This window comes from Vigna unguiculata, chromosome 2 (assembly GCF_004118075.2).
Source record: "Vigna unguiculata cultivar IT97K-499-35 chromosome 2, ASM411807v1, whole genome shotgun sequence".
Classification (NCBI taxonomy): domain Eukaryota; kingdom Viridiplantae; phylum Streptophyta; class Magnoliopsida; order Fabales; family Fabaceae; genus Vigna; species Vigna unguiculata.
In genome coordinates this window covers 25180201-25202915 of record NC_040280.1, presented here as the reverse complement: position 1 = coordinate 25202915, position 22715 = coordinate 25180201, and the positions used below count along the sequence as shown (strand labels likewise).

General features: G+C 27.4%; 2 protein-coding genes across 2 annotated transcripts; both read right to left on the bottom strand.

Annotated features, from left to right (window-relative positions):
• Positions 1 to 8860: 8860 nt before the first annotated feature.
• On the bottom strand, positions 8861 to 12300 carry LOC114169638. The gene is made up of 7 exons (XM_028054883.1): positions 12028 to 12300; positions 11553 to 11753; positions 11140 to 11415; positions 10809 to 10911; positions 10306 to 10424; positions 9959 to 10084; positions 8861 to 9768 (listed from the first exon to the last, which is right to left on the bottom strand). The coding sequence occupies exons 1-7, from the start codon at positions 12214 to 12216 to the stop codon at positions 9079 to 9081; spliced, it is 1704 nt and encodes a 567-aa protein (XP_027910684.1). The 5' UTR covers positions 12217 to 12300; the 3' UTR covers positions 8861 to 9078.
• A 5799-nt stretch (positions 12301 to 18099) lies between these two features.
• Positions 18100 to 22660, bottom strand: LOC114168618 (protein AE7). The gene is made up of 6 exons (XM_028053506.1): positions 22457 to 22660; positions 20201 to 20482; positions 20001 to 20106; positions 19748 to 19847; positions 18898 to 18943; positions 18100 to 18475 (listed from the first exon to the last, which is right to left on the bottom strand). The coding sequence occupies exons 2-6, from the start codon at positions 20325 to 20327 to the stop codon at positions 18375 to 18377; spliced, it is 480 nt and encodes a 159-aa protein (XP_027909307.1). The 5' UTR covers positions 20328 to 20482; positions 22457 to 22660; the 3' UTR covers positions 18100 to 18374.
• Between the last annotated feature and the right edge of the window lie 55 nt (positions 22661 to 22715).

The window sequence follows — 22715 nt, the reverse complement described above, 5'->3', positions numbered from 1 at the left end:
ACATAAGAAGCTTGATCTTTCCGTAAATAGTTGAGAGGTATATTTTTGCTATATTCAGTTAAACTTCAAAATTATAAAATCACCCATGAATGAAGTTTGATGAGTACATCAGTAATAAAGTCTACATATTTTTTAGTTTTTACAATACTAATTATAATTTCAATTAATTTTACGATGAAACTAATTAACACGAATTATAAAATCAAACTCTAGAAGGTACTAATACTTAATTATGTGTCGAATTAATTAAACACGATCACGTGACGTGCTTGCCGTGGATTTAGGAGGAAGTAGAGATAAATGAAAGGTTTACCATAATATATACTTTGGAAACAGTATTTATTTACCAATGATGCAGCTGTCATCCATAATTAACAATTCTTTCACATCTTAACGTATGAAAAGGTTGGTTTTAAATAACATTTATTATGTTTGGTAGGTATTAGATTATTCGTTATCATGTGCTAATCCTGCATCATTTATATCTTTTCCTTTCATCTGTTAAGTTTTTTTATTAATTTAATTCAATAAGATAAGGAACGTAGTTGACGTTTACCAGGTAAAAAGCAAAGTCTCGTCAACTTTTAATAATACTGCATTCTTTTCACGTTGCAATTGGCAAGATTAATTCCCTCCATAACAGATAAGAATAAAAGTTATTCTTTTAAACTTTGAGATATATTTGTATGTACAAAAATGGAAAAAACAGCTTCCTCACTAGTGGGGAGTTTAGAGATAAGATTATATAGATATGATAGGATTGTTGCTTTTTTTTTTTTTGTTATTTTTCTGTTTTATTCCATTAAAAGAAGTTTTCTTCTACTAGTTTTATATAAATTTAATTAGTTAAAAAGGTACTCAATTTTATTCATATGTTTTAGTTTAATATTTATTTTAAAAAATTTATTAATCGAGTTTCAATTTTTGAAAAAATATCTTATTTAAGTCTTTTTCAGAAAAAAAAAATTATCAGCGGTCTATTAATTTTATTCATAATTTTTATTATTAAATTTTAATATAAATATTAATATCATTAACAACGTTAATAATTTTTGTCTAAAAAAAGACATAATTAAGATATCTTTTCAAAAATTTAAACTCGATTAACACACTTTTCAAAATATATCAAAATGACGTATAAAAAAAAAAAATTGGTACCGACGAGGATCATGCAGATAATTAATCCTCTGCTGTAAAATCACTTAGTTAATGAATAAATATTTTATCGTGGTATTACACTTTTTCATCTCTCCTCTTAATGATTTTCAAACACTAATATATGCTATGAGACATGATCTTATGAGTATCTAGGGCAGGAATTAATCAGATAATTACCAGGCACATAAAGAATTTGCTTTTTCTGTCTTTGGATCTGTGTATATATGTTTTTGATATCCAAGTACCTCTTGTAAGATAAAAAAAAAAAAAAAAAAAAAGTGTCACTTGTATATATAATTTTTTTTACTGATTAAAAAAATGAAAAGAACTAGCACAGTACGGTTGGAATATCTTAATGTGGAAAGTTTTAATAAGAAAAAACTTGACCTGACATGATGAAATTGCAATACACTATCTATCAATCTTAAAATTTTCCTTCAATAATCCGGCAATTAAATTATGATGTTGGACACTTTTTGTATCAACCCGGTCGTTAAATAATATATTTTGAATCTTCAGTCAGAGAATTAAGTACATTATTGTCCTTAATTATTTGACTTCATGCTAAGCCACTTTGATATTGGAAAATCTTTGTCTACTTGTTTTTCCACCACCTTAACTCTGACTCATTCACAAACACTATAACCTTTACTAGCTACTATCGCATTTCAAAACATTCTAATTTAATTACGTAAAAAGTTAATGTTGTATATATACAGAAAATTCCTGAACAAAACTGGTTTGGGATTGTTAAAAATCAGCGGTCACGTTAATATAAATAAATATTAAATTATGATCTAAATCAAATATTACGTTTGATTTATATAAGTTATTATAATAAATAGTAACTTATGATATGGAACCAAAATATAACCATGAGAAAAAGAGTAATGATAAGTATATGAAGTTGTTTTACAGTCATAGTACATTATCATATCAAACAAATGTGATATATTAATATAAACTTACGAATCAAATGCAGTTGTCATTTCTTTTTATCATTGTTTCTTCTGAATAGAAGCAATAATATCATATCATTTTTTTAAAGATAAATAATCAGTAACTGTCCGTTTTTATAGTCATCAATTTTTTTTTCCATCTGATTAGATTAGTCAAATCTTTTCTTTTGGATTGGAACATCTAATTCACAATAATAACTAAATCTCTCTCTTGATCTGCATATAATTTTTTTTTTTAAAAATCAATTTTTTTTTTCAATATCTTCTCTCCCTTTCAAATCAAGTGTTAAATCAAGTGTTTCAATACCCCACCAAATTATTTACCCTCCCCAAAATTGACACATTATTTTGTGAAATAGCGTCACAAGTGACATATTAGACAAAATATTAAACTCTACGCTTTTACAGAATAACACGTGTATCGGTATTAATCACCAATAATTTATTAGTCACGCTTCTGTAGCACACACGTGTCAATGTTTGGGTGGAAGTAAAGTTAAACCAAAAGTTTTTAAATTAACAACTTCTAACAAATTATGGTTAAATTATTTTTGTATCCTGACTTTCATTGAATTTAAGTGTTAGTCCATTTTGAAATTTTAGACTTATTTAGTCATTCATATTTTAAAATATGTAAATTTATCTTTTTAATCAAATTTTGTTAAACTTATTTAAAATTTCAAGTACTTTTCATAATAGTATTTGACTTAACATGAAAGCAAAATTGTGTCAAATAGTATAAATAACTCGAATACAATCCTCAAATGCATACGAAACATTAAATAAATCCAACAAAATTTGATTAAAATAACTAAATTTAAGTATTTTAAAAAATGAAGGACTAAATTGGTTCAAAGTTTTGAAATGGACTAATTCCAAATTTTATTGAAAGTTAAGGGACCAAAAACATATTTAACCCTTAAAAATTATAATGATATGAATTTTAATATATTATATAAAAATATTTATTTAAAAATGTGAATTTTAATATAAAATTAAATTTGATTTTAATTTGGAGAGAGACAATATTGGTTCATGTTAACAAAAGTTGAGAATAAATTGCACAAAAATCACGAATATAGTGACCAAATTGAATATAAAACATTGACTCTGACATGTGGCACGTTACTGAATTGACATGTGCAGTGGCGGAGGATCATTGGGGCAGGGGTGGCCATGGCCACCCTCCCCTCCCCCACAATTTTTAATTTTTTATATTATATATATTAATTATTTTCAATTTTTTTAATTTTTTTATTATATATAACATATAAAAATTGATAAAAATTAAATGAGATATATTTTTATTTATTTTATAAGACATAATATTTAATGTTAATAAATATTAAAATATAAAATCAAATGTAATAAATAATAAAAATATTTATTAAGATATTTTTTATTTTCTTTCTTATTGTATTTTTCATTTTTTCACAAGTTATATTGATTTCACATTTTCACATGTTTTCTTTTCGTTTTGAGGGAAAAAAAATAGTTAAATACAAACTTATTCTTTTTCTTTCATTTATCATTTGTTTTCTTTCATTTGTGAAGACAAAAGGTAATTCTCTCGCATTACTTGATAGTGAAATATTTGTTTAATAGTTAATATTATTTTTTACCTCATGAGCCTTATACTTATTTTGTATGATTATAAGAAAAAAAATGACTGTACTATGTGTTTTTTCATAATCAACTTTTAATGGGAATTGATTGTCATTGATTTTTTCTTTTAGTAACTTAATTTTTATTTTTTTAATTAAATTATGATAAATTATTTTTTAATCTTAAACTTAAAAAGAAATAGGTATATTGATGAAGAATAAAAAAATAGATTTATTTCTTAAAAGTGATAAAAAGAAAGCTATTGGTGAAGATGAAATCAATACAAATTCAATATCTTAGCTTTATGTATCCTGAATCATGATACAAATAATCATATTGTTCTATTAGAGAAACATGTTTTATATTAATATTTTGGAACATGTTTATCTTTACATTGAAAAAGAAATTGTTAAAAAATTTAGTTTTGACTCAATTATGGATGAGTTCAAAAATCTGAAAAACAAAGGACAATTATTTGTATATGTGTGATTTCTTTTGTAGATACACGATTATACTAAATTATTTATACATTTTTATTGTGTTAATGACAATAATTAAATATATAAATTTTGAATTTTGAGTATATTATTTTGGCTCCTCCAACATTATTACTCAATATCCGCCACTGGACACGTGGACATTTAAAAAATAATAAAAATACTTTTAAAAGAAATTTAAAAAAATTAAAAAATAAAAGAAACACAAGTAGTAGTCACTGGCTGTTAATAATTTAAACGGTATTAGAGAAAATGACATAATTGAATGAAATTGACAAAAATTAAGATATATTTAAAGATAAAAGCAAAATTATAATTGATAAACTTGACGAAAATAAAAAAAAAAATTAAGCTAATATTATCATTTCTTTTTTATCATTGTCTCATCTCACAGAAGTAATAATATTATATCAGTTTTTTAAACATAAATAATCAATAACTGTCCGTTTTTATAGTCATCTTTTTTTTCCATCTGATTAGATTAGTCAAATCTTTTCTTTTGGATTGGAACATCTAATTCGCAATAATAACGAAATCTCTCTCTTGATCTGCATATAAAATTCAAGAAAAAAAAATCAATTTTTATTTTCAATATTTTCTCTCCCTCTCAAATCAAGTGTTAAATCAAGTGTTTCAATACCCCACCAAATTATTTACACCTTAAATTTTTTTGTATTTCAAGTCAGAGTTACCTCGCCAAAATTGACACATTATTTTGTGAAATAGCGTCACAAGTGACATATTAGACAAAATATTAAACTCTACGCTTTTACAGAATAACACGTGTATCGGTATTAATCACCAATAATTTATTAGTCACGCTTCTGTAGCACACACGTGTCAATGTTCGGGTGGAAGTAAAGTTAAACCAAAGGTTTTTAAATTAACAACTTCTATTGCTCTTCTTTTTTAATATTCCTCTTAAACTGTGAAAGTATGAAATTTTTAAATCGATCTATGTTAGGTAGGGAATCAGATTATTGGTGTTTATCCACTAATCCTGCATTATTTCTAGTCAATAAAATAAGTAACATCGTTGACGTTTACCTGGGAAAAAAACAAGTCTCGTGAACTTTAATAAATTATAATAATACATTATCTTCTTATTGAATTTACCAAGATTCATTCCCGCCAGAAGATGACTAACATACAAATGAGATGATAAAAAATATTATTATAATTTGTGTTATGAATATTATTTATGAGATCACTTTTATATTCAAATAATAAACTGATTTTCATTATGTCATCATTTCTTTCTCCAATAATGTGTGGCGTTCTTTACATTTTTCTTTCATATCAATTACTTAGGTTTTCAATTATATATGTCTTGCCATTATTAAATATACCATTTCTTAATTAGATATGCTATAATTATTATATATATATATATATATATATATATATATATATTCTTTTCTCCTGCTATTTTTCTCAAAAATGAAGTAATTTTTTAAAATACATATAATTATATCCTTCTTGATAAAATTATTGTGTCATTTCACGTATTTTTTTAATTCAATAAAATGTATTAACACCTGTCTAAAAACACAAAGCTAAAGGCCTCTCAACTTTTAGTGTGTTTGCTTGACATAATTTTTTATTTAGAAGAAAATGGTAGAATGAATTAGGAGGTGAAAATTAAGTTTGGTTCAGTTTATTGTAGAGTGAGCGAAGGCGATAATTTGCAGGATGTACTATTTTTTTAATCAATCCTGCTTATTGGAAGCAGTTTTGAAGTGATTGTTTGAGCAAATACTCATTTATCCTTTGGAGGGATCTGATCCATGGACATTGGAATCAATTTTGAAAGAAGTTTATAGAAAGAGATCCATGTACTTTGGAACCAATCCACCTAGAGGTTTGTGGAGATGGGATCCGATCCCATTTGATGTTGGAACGGATCTAGCCATGGAAGAGATCCAATCCAGCTTTCTGCATATCTGATAGTAATATTCTTTTTTTATAATTTTAGTATTAAAAAAATAAGAAAATAAATGTAACTCATACAAATATCAATTTATACTGCTTTTTATATAAAGGACAATATGGTAATCTATCTATTACATTTATTAAAACATTTTTTTACAATCATCATATTAATCAAGTCATTCAGACATTTTCAGAAATTTTACTTCCAAATTCATTCATTATCATCTTTGAATCCCCTTAAAAAAATAACACACAATTTATTCTCAAATCCATTCAAACTCAATCACTCTCTCTCAAACTCATCCACTTAAGTGAACACAGTATTAAAATAATTTGTATTGGAAACAGAGTTTTATATTAAAAAAAAAAAACTTTTTGACCGTGTCCAACAATTTACGGATATTAATTAATATCGAGATCTAATTTTGCTTTTAAAATTGTGCCTCGTTAGCCAAAAGAAAAATCGAACAGAAGTTAACTTACCCATAACTTTTCATTTGTTTTTCATGTAAATAAAACGAGATAGATAATTAAGGTTTAATTACTGAATTTCCTGAATATATTTTTTTCTTCCTTAAAGTTCCTGAATTATTTTCACTGGTCCTTTAACTTATTTTTTATTTATTTGAAATCTTAAATAAAAACAATGAAATCTTTAAAATTACTTTTTATTTTAATAGCCATCACAATACTTTGTGACGGTTTTAAAAACTAAAAAAAAAATATATATATATATATATATATATATATATATATATATATAATCTTATTTATTTATGTTAATTAGTAAAATATAAGGTATAACGAGTAATGCTGTTGGTAAATTGATTATATGGTGAAGACACGGACGGATCTTGGTGATGACAGGGTCCAAAGTTTTTTGGTTTTAATTTTTATATATATTTTTATGTTTTTTAAAATTATATTTATATAAATTATTATAATATTTATATTAAGTTTATATTATGAAAATTATAATAAAAAATAAAATAAAAATAAAATAAAATAAACATGATAAATATCTTTGTTAATAAAAAAAGTAAAGTTCTCTTTCTAGTTATAAAGTAAACTATTAAGAAAGTGTGAGAAGAGAAAAAAAAAAACAAAAGAATAGATTGAGGAATAGATATTGAAAAACAAAGACAATGAAAAATGCATTCTCACATGATCTCACATAGAGATTGAATAACACATTTTCAGAGGATCTTTTAGAGAGAAATTGAATAATGTTTCTCAAATGATCTCTCCTAAATTAAGTAATCCTAATTATGATTTTAGGAATTTTGTTAGGAAATCGACATAAAATCTAATTATATTTTTTTTTCAAATTAGTATGATTTTAAATTTTGAAATTTAAGGATTTTTTGTCTATTTTAGGGTTATTTTATGATATTATATTGAAAGATAGTCATATATTTTTATTCTACTACTATGTGTGATTTTTGAGTAAAGAAAATGAAGAAAAAAAGTGAAGTGTTTTTTTCAATTAAAAAATATTTATATATTAAAAATCTAATTTGACATCCTAAAATTTTTGTCCAAATTTCATCATTGGGTGATGATGAATAAGGTTTATTTAGATTATGATATGTGGGTTTGAGCGAAATAATAATAATAAGAAATAAATGAAAGTAGAAATAGGAAAAATAAGACAATTCATTGAAAAAATTATTAACTTCCTATTTTTTATTTTTTTTAAAGTGATGACACTCACCTTTCCCGTTCATCCTTGTCTGATTCTCTCTTTTTATTCCAAAAGCGTTTTTTAATTCTTTACGGATTCTTAGATTTAAAAAAAGGTTACAATATTTTTTTATTGGTAAGAAATATGTATTAATAGAGGAGTGTTTGAAGTACTACTATACAACATCGAAAACTATACAATAGAAAAATAAGTCACAGTGACAATGTGAAAAAAGGGAGTTCTTTCACAAGTTTCTTGCTTCTCCTTACTCTTCTTTTATCCCATGCGTGATGATGATTATTGAAGGAAATTAAAGTTGGTTAGTGTGAAAAATGAAGTCTTTATAATGATGACTAGGTTTTCTTTATATTAGAGTTGGTCAACCACTACTCATCTTTCCTTTTCAAAAACTTCACATTTTAGAGGTCATAATGTTAGGGATGTAGTTATAAGTTAGATTTTTATTTAAATTTTGATTTTAAGAAATTGCTAGTTTTATTTGAAATACAAAAACAATGGAATTTTTTATTTGGTTAGTTCAAGTTCTTAAAATAAATAATCATTGCAATCGATTACAACTAAAAGAAGCGGAAAGGTAAAAATTTTAATTGAGTTAAACTAAATATAAATTAGTAGTTTGATTTGATGTTTAAAGCTTAAAAATGTAGAAATATTTGGTAGGGGTTGTCAATGGTGACATGATACTCTCCGTGCTTTTTCATCACTTAAAAGAGAAATGTCATTTTTTAGGGTTGAAGAAAAACTAAAATTACCGATAAAAAAAACACACACACACACACACATATATATATATATATATATATATATATATATATATATATATATATTATTTTCTATACATTTTATTATAACAAAAGTTTATAAATGTTATATTATTTTCTATTTATTTATATTTTACGATAACACTTAAAATGATTTCCTTTAGTAGTCTTTCCCTTACAGTAATATTCCATTTGTAAAGAAAAATTAAATGCCAAGTGGGATTGAACATAGCTAACATCATCTTAAAGTAAAACCAGAAACAATCATTCATAAGACTTCTCAACATTACAAACTGCAGAAATATTAAGCAAACCATTTCAACCTAACATATCAAAGCACACTCCTAACAAATTACAATTCATTACACACAACAACATGACAATAAAAGACCCAACTTTATATAAGGAGACACCTCGTAAACCTAATATATATATATTTTCCATTCGTCATTCTTTGGCTCTCATCCATGGTTTTGCGAATGTTGGTCCTCTAGTTGATTGATCAGTTTCTGCAACATCTTTAGATACTTATTTGTCATATGATCAAATATCATCCTTCTTGAAACCCTAAGTTTTCCATAGAGTTGTTTAGGCGTTTCATATAAGTAGAGGTGTTTCTGATCAGAATCATAGTCTGAATCAGAATTGTCAGAAGAGGGTGCAGGAACAATATGTAAGATCCTGCCTGGAGGATAAAGAGGATGTATATCCATGTTGTTGTCTGATTTGGTAATCACATCACCTTTTTCTTCAGTATGATTAACCTCAATGGTTTCTTCTTCAGCGATGTCTTTGGTTATGACCTCTTCTTCCTTAATAGGGATAATATTTTCCTGTTTCTGCAGCTCAAGTTTCTCCAATTGACTCAGCAATTCTTCGTCAGAGGCACTGGAAGTAATGATGTTCTGGAAAGCAGATAAAAGTTGTTCCTCTTCGTCTATTTCATCGTTGTCATCATCTTCATCAGAGAAATTAGAATCATCCTCATCAGTCGTAGACTCTGAGATTATTATCTCTTCATAACTTCTCTCCGATGATCGAGAAACCTCAGCCAAGGTATCTGATTTAGAGCTTGGCAATGTGTCAACATTGTCACGCTTCTGGGACCAGGATAACAATGACTGAGTTCTTTGTTTATGCCTCTTCACAACCTTTTTTAGGCATAAAAAAGTGTATATGATTAGCATTGTCAAAGCCAATGGAGCAATTGTCAGTTAAATTTTAACAAAGATTCAATTTTTCAAATATATGATTATCTGGGTCTGAATCAAAAAATATATAATCATCTTTGTTCCATGTTCCATAGTACAATTATATGTCAAATATATAACTGAAAGCTACCTGCGAGCCAAGGGATACTGCACGATCCGAAATGGCTTTAGCACTAGATGCAAATGGTAAGCGAGATCCAATAGCAGTTATAGTTCCACGTGCTGCACTTAGTATGTTTTCATGCTTAACCTTACCCTGAAAATTTATTCAAGCATTATTAGGCATTGAACTATTTAAATTGTGTATAAGGGTCGGAATACCTAAATGCTCTATTTAAATACATTTGCCGATTAAAAAAAAAAATAGGTATTGACCTAATCAAAGAAAGCCTAAAAGAGCAATGAGAAGAAACATTTTGTAACAGAAGATTAAGCATTGGTAAACCGATGTTATGTTGGGAGAACTGGTTTGAGCACCTCGTAAATGAATTCATGAACAGAAGATGCTGACAAAGTAGGTACTATGTCTAAATCGTTTATAACGGAAATGATAAAGGGTTTGCCAAATTCCGATAACTCCGATGACACAGAAGCAGCTGCAAAAAATACATATTTTGGTCACTGACTTGTATTAAATAATAATAGGAAAGTTGATGCGTCCAGCTGAATTTTATCTTATTTTAATTAATATTATATTCTTACAGTATATATTGTTGTTTAAGTATCATTATAATTAACATTGTTTTCATGATGCAATTTTTTGTATAATTAACTTTTGAATTTGTCAACCACTACAGACTACAACAGTACAACATTAGCATCTCCATAACACGCTGTTCTACCATCTATAACCAAAGACCATGTGATATTCGATTGTAATAAAAAAAAAAAAACTATTGATCAAATATATAGTAACTCAATCTGGGGCAAAATAAAACTTTAGTTGTAAATTAAAGATTTTGGCATAATTGACCCCTTGCCTGGACCAAAGGTCACACAAGTGCATGAAGAGAATTGCTTTATTTCTCTAAGCATATATGTCAACAGTGCAGCAGTACCACCACCAAGCGAGTGCCCAACAACCTATGGAATGAAGATTTATTAATTAACAAAAAGGTTGATTTACATGGCTATATATATATAAAAAAAAAATACATAAGTTTAATTTATAAAGAAATGGAAGCAAGAGTTTACATTATGGCATTTAAAGAGAAAGTAAAACATTATAATCTCTGGTTTTCCAAAAGACTATAATGTTCCAATTCTGGTTGAACAATATAATCACTAGTTTTCAAAAGAGGATAACAATACCTTGATTTGGTAATCATGGTTTTTACGAAGTTCATCAAGAAGTATAGGAGTGCAGTGCTTTTTGATCCAGCGAGCTGCAGCAACCATACCACGGTGTCCATATCCTGAAACCATGTCCTGTTTTAGCTCACCATCTATGTAAATGAAGGGACTGAAGGACACTGGAGCACCGATTGCATCTGTAAGGGTGTCTCTTACGCTTTGAGTTCCACGGATGAACACAAACAAACAATTTGATTCTTTATCACGTATAACTGTGAATGCAGGCTTCAGAAGCTGACACAAAAGTGGTTTTCAGTTAAAACTAGGTACAGCAATAATAATAGTCACTACCTGTTTACGTCTAGAATAAACAATATGAACTTCAACACGATTACACTACATGTTGAAAAAAGCTTAAGAAACGAACGAACCCTAGCTATTCTCTTCCGTAGGAGGACATCCTCCTTGGAAAATCCAGCAGCAAATAGAAAAGCACGAAAGCTTTTCTTGCTGAAAAGCATGGTGCGAGTCAAGCATTTTTTGAGCTCATACAACTCCTTTAACAGTTCGGGGTCTTTCAGTTGAACACAGTCACTTCTTTCTCCACATTCCATTGGAACTGATTTCTTCGTCTACAAAGATTCACACCCAATAATAATAAAGATGAGAATTTGTAATTTGAGTAAAAGAAAAAAAAGTTTTTCTTCCATATTCAATAATTTCAATAGTTTAGAAGTCGATGCCTAATACTACACACACTCCAAAATAGATAATAACTCGGATGCATAATGATTGACAGATTTTATATATTTAAATCGTCTTAAATCTTAATTTTTAAATTATGTGAGACTACAGTAGAAAAAAAAAGGTATATAGATAAGTATGAAAAGTTGGAAATGAAACTACCTTATCCATGATAGAAAAAAGAATGGCTCTTGGCAAATCCAAGAGATGCCATTTGCCCAAGGTCTCTGCATAAAAGAACCTTATGGCTTCTGCTAACGTGAACACTATATCCGCCAAACTGTGTGGTGCTTCAGCTGGTCTCCGTTCGAGCTTCACGGCGGCTCCCTTAAAAACTCTCGACAATATCATTTTCACAGTTGAAAATGCAAACGATGGGAAAAATGGAAGAAGAAAATGAAGAGAGATCGTGTCCAAAGTTGAAGGAGAGTGTGGCCTTAAATAGAAACACCAGAAGCTTGGTTTTCATAATGTTTAATTAATACAAAGATTATACAATTTTAGCAAACTTTATAAAATAAATATATGTGTCGGATAAGATTGATGATGTTAGAAAAATATATTTTACTACAACTCGTGGAGAATTAAAAATTAGAAGAGGCAGAGTTACTTGGTTGTTAGGATGTGGTTCCATTATCAATTTATGGTATTGGAAATAAACTTGGGTTCTTGACGTAGTCATTGCAAAACTTAATTCCAAAATGAGATGGTGTAAGATGTTGTTGAGGAAGTCAAAGACATTTTAAAATTGGATCGCTAAAGGAAAATTTTATTGCTATTAACCATTAGCTATACTGTATGATATATATCCCAAGCACCATCATCGTACCATTGAGACTGAAAAGTTATGTTTCCTTCAAGATAATCTGTCTCAAGAATAGTGCAACAATTGAGATATAATCATGGAATGGTATGTTTGTTTTCTTGTCAATAATGAATTAGATTTTGTATCGTTAACGAATTTTTTTTATGATAACTGTGTCAATAATCTTTAATTTTTATTATTGACAAAATCTTCTATCGTTAGTAAAAGGAATGATAAATTTTTAGTCAAATCTAATAATATTATTTTATAAATTAAGTTAAGACAATAATTACTAACAAATATTTATTATCAGTAAAATCGAATGACGGAAGAATATTTATTATTACCAATTAAATTTGTGCAGAAGAAATTAATGATTTTCTTACAATGAGTAGCTTTGGATGCATAGATGTATATAAGTATATTTGTTCTTCAATAGAGTCTCTTTGTGCATTAGTTGCTTTTTATCTATTAATATATAATTTATGGGTATTATTATTATTTTGACACTTAACAAATTTTCGAATGACTTAATTAATTGTTTTGTACCCGTTTAGTTGAAAAGTTTTTCTCACTTAGCTTTTTGTTTTGATTAAGTCACAATTTTAGTTTTTTCTTTTAAATGAGTCCCATTTTTTAAAAATATTAACTCAATTGAGTATTTTTTAAAGTAAAGATTAACTTAAATTTTTTTAATTAAACTGGAGATCAAATTTTTTTAAATAAATTTTACATTCACTATTTTTTCCTTTCAATTTATTTTTTTACAAAATACAAAAAAAAATGATTTTTAATGATTAAAATACCCCTAAAGAGTGGAATGTTAATTCGTACAAATGGTATAAAAAAACATTTTCTATTATTATTTTCGCTTAACTGAAATAAAGAGTTGCGACAAGTTGATACTAAAATGAAACACTTACCCTATAATTTAAAATAATATTTTAATTATTATTTTTTATTTAAAATTCAAAATATATTTTAAAGAAATGAGTTGTTAACTAGGTATTTTTATTTAGAAGTGTTAAAATATGACTTTTCTAAAAATAATTCATGAATGAAAAAGAACGTCACGTACGTATATAGAAACATTAAAGAAGTTTTAGGCGTTTATAGTGTAATTTTTAATTCTTAAAGAAATGGGATAATAGGACAAGAGACAATACGAAAACACTTTTTATATAGTTAGATCTATTAATTCTAAAGGGAATATTGTATTTTTCTTTTGTCATGTATTGTCCATTATTTTTTCTTATCACCACAACCTTCTTTCTTTAAACAAAGTGAACACACACCCCTCATTTTCAAACCAAAATTTAGTAATAAAGATAAATAGGTCTCAGTTTAGGGCAAAGGTGGGTGAGTGGGAATTGTGAGAGATGGGAGCATGGGGACATAGTGGGAAAGAGAAGAAGACAAAAGTCTACCTTTGACTAAAATAAAATGTTAACCAATCGTGTTTCAATATTTTTATTTAATTGTTGAGTATATAATCTTTACTAGATTCTATTTCTCATTTACTTAGGTTTTTCTTTAAAAATAAATCTATAAGAATAATGTAATCTTAATAAATTGTAAAGAATAGTTAAGTATTAAAAGTAAAACGGATAACACTTCTAATAAAATAATAACATGTAAAATATCAATATGATAGAAATTCTTTTAATTATCAATATTTTTTAATTTATAAATTAATGTATAAATTAATTATTTTAATAATTTATAATTTTTTTTTTAAATTGGTTGTTATTTAGAAATTTCTTTTATAGTGTAATAAAATATCTATAATATAACCTATATAGATAGATTATGTAACTTCAAGTGTATTTCCTATAACATTTGTATGGAAAACTATATTTTTCTACACTCTAAAGTAAACCAGGCATATACGAGAATAAATATAAATACATTATACAAATATATAAAACTATCAATTTTAATAGTTATTTTAGTATGTATATTTTCTTATAATTTGTTACTATGATAACATTAATTATTTTATTCAAATAACTGTTTTTATAATTATTTTTTGAATTAAGTTACTTATGTTTTTAGTCTTTAAATTTATATGCGAAATTGAAATTTATTTTTATTTTAAATTTTGATATATTTTGGTCTTTAAACTTTACAAACAAATAAATATAATTTTTTTAATTTAATGAAATCAATTTTTTTAACATGTTAAATATTTCAAATGGTATAAATAATTTAAATATCAACTTAGAACATCAATAAATATTTAAAAAAAGTTAATCTCTTTAATTAAAATAACTACATCTATATATTTTAGAAATTTAAAGATCAAAATATATCAAAATTTGAGATAGTGACGAATTTCAATTTACACGTGAGTTTAAGAAATAAAAATGTTCTTATGTTTTATTTCTTTTATTAAATAGAAATATAAAAACATTGGAAATATGTTCCGATATGATTTAGGTCAACCAAGTACGATTTTGTAGACAAAATCATCTCACCAGATTATTTTATACAAAAATTATGAGACACTTCATCAAAGCTTTTTTCTTCATTGACTAACATATGGGACATGTATAAAGTTGACGAGACCTTTATCTCTTTATTTTTTAAATCATTGGACAATACTTATTTTACTGAATTGAAAAACAAATTACGTGATGAAACGACAGAAATATAACTAATGTAATAAAACTTTGCAATATATTTACAATAAAGAAAAAATAATTTACTTAATAATATATCAAAATATTTAAATCTTTAATTTTGTTTTTGTTTTTATATTGTTTTTGAACTTAATTGAGTATCTAATTTTAAAATATGATTGGTTCTCTATTAAAAAAATTAATAAGATTTTTTTCTTAAATTAACATTAAGATTGTTTGAAGGTGTCGAAACCTATGTCTCTGACAATATTAAAAGCTGAATTATCTTTTACTTGAAACATATTATTGTCAAAGTCAGAAAAGTTTTAAAATAGAAATTACATTTTACTTTAATAGATTTTTTTTTAAATAAGATTGTGAAATAAAATGGAAGATAAAATTTGTGTACACATCAATTTACTTTGATTATAAAAACTAAATTTTCTGACCATTTACATATTAACACTTACTATTTAATGATATTTTTACTTTATTTTATAACAAAAAAAAAAATAATAATAATAATAATAATAGTAGGAAAACATTTAAGTGCATATGTCAGACAATTTTCGTGCCATACGTCAGGTAAATGACGTGGTTTGCTTTTAAATGTATTGAAAATGATTTATACTGACTCCGAAAATATTAAAATAAAAACAAGTTGTCAATACAATAATTCCGAGCCTTTCTAATTAAGGGACAGAAGAAAGGCAGAAACAAATATGGATATTATTATTTTTATTCAAAAACAACGAATTAAACATAAATGGAAGCTTCTTAGTTTACAAGAATTGAATTAAAAGTATATATTTTAAAAATTTGTAAACAAACTATTATCATTAAAAAAGTGAAACTATTAATTATAAAGTAAAGAGAGAGATTAAAAAGTAATTTAGCCTAAATCATTCTGCAATCAAGTAATTCTTTTCTAATGTTCATAAACAAGATTAATTATTCCATCAACCACCAACATCTTCTTTTTTACTATATACAAAGACGAGCAACTAGTTTTTTAAACACACGTTTTTCATGTCTTTTATCGTTTGGTTTCTAATTTAAGTGGTAACTTTCTTGTTTTGCGTTGATTTGAAAAAGAACTCGTGTAAATTAAGAATATCTGAGTCGGTGAGAACAGGTGGTTGAAAATAATTGGGTTAATTTTGGAGTATTATATGAAAAAACAAAACTACTACAATCTACGTCACAACTTGGTGTCACAACTTGATTAGTGATGTTGCATCATCTCACGTATGAAAGGAAAAACAAAGAGATAAAAAACCAAAATCTCGTCAACTTTTACAATCCTGCATTATTTCTTTGACAGAAATCACAAAAATTAATCCTTCATTATTAAAAGTAAAGTAAATGAAGTGGACTTTTTTTTAGAATTTAAAATAATTTAATTTTAAAGAAATATTTTCTTTATACAATATATAACGATAATAAGTTTTAAACTTAATTAAGTCTCACATTTTTCATAAATGAAAATATTTTTAATTGAATTTTTATTAAATCTTTCTTGTTATATTAAATATTCAAGGAGCACAACTTATTATTCACAACATTTTCAAATAAAATAATAAAAATTACTCATCATTTTATATTAATTAGGATATTGTTTTATAATCTAATTGTGTATATAACTGTGATGTCACACAATTTTTAATAGGTAGAAACAAGTAACCAAAATGACGAAATAAGATAGCATTGATGTCACACAATTAAAAAACAGATTTAACGACACAAACTTAACACATATATAAGAATTGAGTACTCAATTAACAAATTTTTTTAATAAAAATTTAATTGAAAATACCTAAATTTATCATAAACTTAAATTTAATTAAGTCTAAGTCTTAGAATAAAAAGATATCATCTTTTCAAAATCATTCAAATATTATTTACATACACAGAAAACAGTATATATATTTTTTAAACAACTCAATACTGCGAATGTTAAAATATTCATTTGATGGATGCAGCTCTTATAATGGGAGAAGAATAAGCCATAGAAATAAATTATCACAATAATAGCCATAAATTAGGAAGATTTAATGAAAGATATTAACTAATTTTATATTTTTGTTAGGTATTTTTTTAATCACAATTTTTAATCATCCATTGTTAGAGCCCTCGTACACATCCTCAGTTAAAAGGAAATAAATCCTCAGGTGCTAGGTCTAAGAGATCCAACCCAAGTTTAATCTAACAAGGTGATGTATATTAAAAATTGTTAATCCTTTTCCTTCAACTATAAAAGCTAAATGGCATATACATAGTTAAATTTATGCTATTGTGATCACTATAATTACAGTGAATAGTGTGTAACAGTAATACATTGCTACACACACATATATATATAATATATATATATATATATATATATATATATATATATATATATATATATATATATATATGTGTGTGTGTGTGTGTGTGTGTGTGTGTTTATTTATATGGATGTGTTTTATATTAACATCTATAAAAAATATTTATCTTTCTAAATTTAAAATTATATTGTTTTTAATTTTTATATGTTGAATAAATTTTGGTTATAACTTCTGAAACTTTGAATAGAAATAACAATAAATGAATAATAGTTGTGCACTTTTATCACCCTTCCTCACTCTGCCAAAAACCACGTAATTTCTACCTGAAGAACCAACGCCAAATTGATCAATTTCTGATATATCCCAGCATTCCAAATTGATCAATTCAACAAGGTAGCTCCTGATGTGAAATATTTACCTTTTGCAACTTCTATTCAACTAACTTAATAACTCAAATAATTTAATAGTTCAATATAGGTTCAATCAAACATGGAATAGATAATACAATTTATGAAACATGAGCTGACACCTCCAAAACATGGAAAGAATTTCCTTTTTTTTTTTCTAGAGCTAATGAACAAAGAACTTTGGTACTTCATTCTATAACATTTTCAACTACGTATTCCAATATATTCAAGGTCAAATATACCACCAACAAAAAATATCATACATAAAGATAAAACTGGCCAACTTCTCCTATAGGTAGAAAAGAACCTACAGTCTCGTTTATTCGTTTGAGAGAGAAAAGCTGGATCAGTAGTAAGACGGAGCAAGGCATTCATCAACCATATCCAGAAGGTTTGGGTTTTCCAGTGCAGCTGCTACGCGTTCTTTATCATTTAATTGTTTGTTAACTGCATATATATTTGTGAAAAAAAAATTTAATTGCAATGGTATTTGTGTCCGGTCATGATCAAAGATTTATAAAGAGAATTGTAAAAATGTCACAGGAAATTTCAACAAATTATTGACTCTGCAAACTGCCCTTGGAAAAGGGAGGCGGGGAGCAGGATTGTTGTTTGAGTAAAACAGATAATCATCAAATAAAATTCAACAACACAACACCTCATTTTTGAACCAAAAAGGTTTAAATCCAAGAAAAGTGTTGTCACAGGTCTGTCATTCATTACTCCAAGCAAGAAATGGAATGGGCAATCATCTAAGTAGTAAGACGTAGATCGATACTGAATGCTTCAGTAAACAGTTCAAGCAGAAAGTATAGGTGCATAACACAACCTGATCCACAGGGAGAAAGAAAAAAGTAAGAAAGTTTTACCTGCAGCTTCAGTTGCATGAGATCCAGGTGCTACTCTGATATCCACCTGACCAGAATCAATAAGTCAACATAAATAACATTGTCACATAGGTTTCAAAGATCAGCATAATATTTGGTTTAATTAGTAATTTCTATAAATAATATTCTCAACTGACACACGGAGTACCATGGAAGCATATATTATGCTTTATAACACCATCATACAATTGGGTAACAATACATACATGTTGCAGACAAGAAAAAAAAAAGGTCTATATCATGGTTAAGATGTCAAATAGTATTGCAGGCGCAAGAAAGGAACAAATATACCAATGGCAGGAGCCAGCATGTGCTCCTCTAAAATTCTAGCTATGTAACACCAGTTAATCTTATTTAAGAGAGGATTAGAAACACAAAAGGATGTTATGAATAGACATGGCATCAATCAGTGGATTATGATAACGGATGAATATTGATCATTCACATTCACTAAGAACTATGTTTGCATCATATCATAAATCATTATTGCAAATAAGTAATCCATTATTATTTTTAATCTCTCTTTAGTTAGTATGCTGCAATCTATGAGTTAAAAAAGTATTTTTCCTTAAAGTTGTTTTACGGAATGTTCATGGGCACAGTATGAACACATTAAATACACCATACGAATTATTTTAAATAACTTAAAATAAAGATTACTAAATGAGTACTGCATTTTTCTTCTATACCTAATTTTACCATGTATGTGTCCATGGGCACACAGTAGAAAGCTCTTCTATTAATTATGTAAGAAAATAACTATCAATATATTTTTTCTCTCCAACTTAAACTAATCACATCAACTTATTGAACACGTAAAAATGGAGAATACCTTATATCGTGAAGGCAAGCTTCTCATGAGCTTGACACGTAAGCATAGACCTATAATTGTTGCCATACTACAATGTTCCACTGTTGGAGTAAATGTAATCCTGATGAAAAACCCAGTCACCATCCAATAAGAAGGAAATTAACATTACATATATTGATTAAGTGTGAATCAAAAAGTCTAGAAACTCAATAGATGAATATAAATAAAAAATAATAAAAATAATAGTAATAATAATAATAATCACCATAAATACCTAACATAATTTCGCTGGTCATCAACTTCAACAGCTTCCTCCGTGATCACCTTAAGCTCTTCTAAGGAGTATGGGTGCTCAGGGTCCTTTATATCTCTTATATGATTTGAGAATGTTAAGAAATATCACAGTTACAATTATCAACATTTCATTTATTTTCCAAGAAACTACTGAAAACAATGAAATTTAAAAAAGGATATCAAAAATCTCTTGTTGGTCAATTGGTTCAACAGCATACTCATCTTGGATAGCAGTTGGAGCAGTCCGAGTTCGACGCTCTTTCTTTTCATATATGATAGGATTCGCATTGATTAACCCAGATACCATTTTGGCTAAGAGTTGCAACTTGCTAGGTTAGGGCAACAATAAGACTGACGAAGTTTTAACTTGAATTTATCAGTTTATTATGTCAACACTGACAAATATGATAGCTGGGTCCTGGAAAGAAGGAATCTCAAGGTTCTGATTGAGCCTCTTTTATACTGCATTCAGAAAAAAAAACAAAAACTATAAAATTGATCCTGGGATTTAAAAATAACAATATGATTATGCAGACACGTCATCACAGTTTGGTCTGGTATAGAAAATCAAACTGAACCAAACCACTGGTAAAATTTGCCATTTCCATTACCACAAGCGTCATATCAGTAAAGCACACATGGACCAAATAAATCATGAAAACAAATCTTAGTTTTCCTATTTCTTGGAAAAAGCTTTTCTAGTAAAGTTCTCTCCCTGATGGGTGGGCATGGTTCACCTCAGGTTGAAAAACTGAACTGAAGAATTACATTAGAGTAATTTGGTTATCCGAAGCTAAACTGCCTCTAATGGTTCACAAGCTGGTTTGGATTCAATGAACTGGTTCAGAATCATATTGATTCCAAACCAGCTCTAAAACAGTTTAGACAACATTTTAACTAAATCAGTTTTTAAATTGTAAAACCAAACCAAAGGAGTGACCAGTATAAGCTATTCTCTATGGGGAAAGAGGACAACAAATGCCCCAAGAACTATCTACTTATGTTGAAATAATTTACCTAACAATCATGCAGAAAGACAGATCACATATAATAACAGAGAGAGATAAATGTCCAAAGCTAAACTTGTTGGTTGATTGTATAGTATTTATAGCACATGAAAACAAGAAAAATAACTGGCTGGTTCAGGTGCAATGCTAATCTGATACAGGGATCAACAAGATTTTGCTCAACAGGGAGCAACTAGGTTCTAAACTTGATCACCCATCTCTCTCCCTCATTCTTCTTTCCCATTGGGACTTTATTCTCCTATTTCATATAGTTCTTGTTGATTAATAATTTGATTGAGTTAATTTCTTATCTGAATCGGAGTATCTTGTTTAGTAAACACCAATTACAGTTATAGCAATGAATTATGTAAATAGGTCTAATTTCCACTTTTTCATAACAATCCCTGATAAAGAACTGAACTGCACTATTGCAGCCTAAATGTTCGTAAAGATTTGCTTTTCTTTTGATGGAGAGTTGACTACACCTTTTCATTCACAGATCATGTTCTTCTAAAAATATTGAGTGAGAATCATAAAGTAATCATTTAGACATGCTAGGAAGTAAAGTATTACCAATTAGAAGAAAATTTAAAATTAATCATGCATACACTGACATCATATTGCATAGAGCTCCCAAAATAATTTTATCAGTATGCATAGTTTTGTGTTCCTGCAAATATAGTTTTTGATCTTGAAAACTGCTCAGGAAAACATGACACCTTCCAAGTGAATGTTTCACGTAGATAACACAATGCACTCCCCCTCTCCCCAGCTTTGGGGGATTACTTGACATTTAGTATACACCAACTAGTCTAATTATTCACTTACTACTTGCCATTCAAATAAAAGCATTATTTCCTTGCAAAATTACCCCCAAGAAACTCTTTACCAGCACGTCTCTCAATATTATATGATGAGGCTTACCCTTACCATTATAACCTATTTATCCCATACTTGGCAAACATAAATAGTTAAATTACATTTATTCATCGGTGGAGGAAGAAAAAAAATAGTAAAAACCCAATAGTATATGGATTGTACTCACTGGACATAAAAATTTAAAACATGGCACAAACAGGGATACTTTTTCTTTCTTTCTCAAATTTCCAATATCATCAGGCACGAGCAATGCCCGTGACCTTTTCTTATTATCCAACCGATAAGGGATAACAGAGCACAGGGTTTCATGAGACCATAACCAATAACAACAATCTAACCCCGTATCCTTACTCCTCTAATTTTATACACAAATCACCACACAATGAATTTTTCATCCTCAAGCAACTTAACGACGTTTACGTGAAAATTAAGGAATCTGGTTTACCGTAAAATTTAAACTTGCAACAGTGACAACGCAATCGAATGCCCGAAGAATGAAATTGAGTGAAAAACCATGGCTGACAGTATTAGAGTTGAGCAAAGGTCTTACCTTTTCTCTTAAAAATTTGAGAAGCTAGGGTTCCAAATTTGTGGCTTCGATCTTGAAAACGGTGATTGTTTGGGGAAGATAACACAGGAACCCGCCGCAATGGTGATGTTGCAAGGAACCACGATAACAAGGTTAAACTAAAATATGCCTCACAGGAATTCAATTCAACGTGGATAAAAAAACAGTAATTGACTCAAATAACCTTTGAACAAGTACATTTCTATGAATGGTTAAACTAGTCAGAGAAAATGAGATCAAA

Bases quoted from the DNA above. Each gene is read 5' to 3' on its own strand.
- LOC114169638 (XM_028054883.1), bottom strand. From the start codon at position 12,216: ATGATATTGTCGAGAGTTTTTAAGGGAGCCGCCGTGAAGCTCGAACGG. The intron at 11,754-12,027 runs GTAGTTTCATTT...GAATCTTTGTAG, and splicing joins TTTTTTCTATCATGGATAAG to ACGAAGAAATCAGTTCCAAT. The intron at 10,912-11,139 runs GTATTGTTATCC...TTCATTCCATAG, and splicing joins ACCATGATTACCAAATCAAG to GTTGTTGGGCACTCGCTTGG.
- LOC114168618 (XM_028053506.1), bottom strand. From the start codon at position 20,327: ATGGTATCTGGGTTAATCAATGCGAATCCTATCATATATGAAAAGAAA. The intron at 20,107-20,200 runs ATATCCTTTTTT...TAACATTCTCAA, and splicing joins TGACCAACAAGAGATTTTTG to ATCATATAAGAGATATAAAG. The intron at 19,848-20,000 runs GTATTTATGGTG...GTTTTTCATCAG, and splicing joins GACCAGCGAAATTATGTTAG to GATTACATTTACTCCAACAG.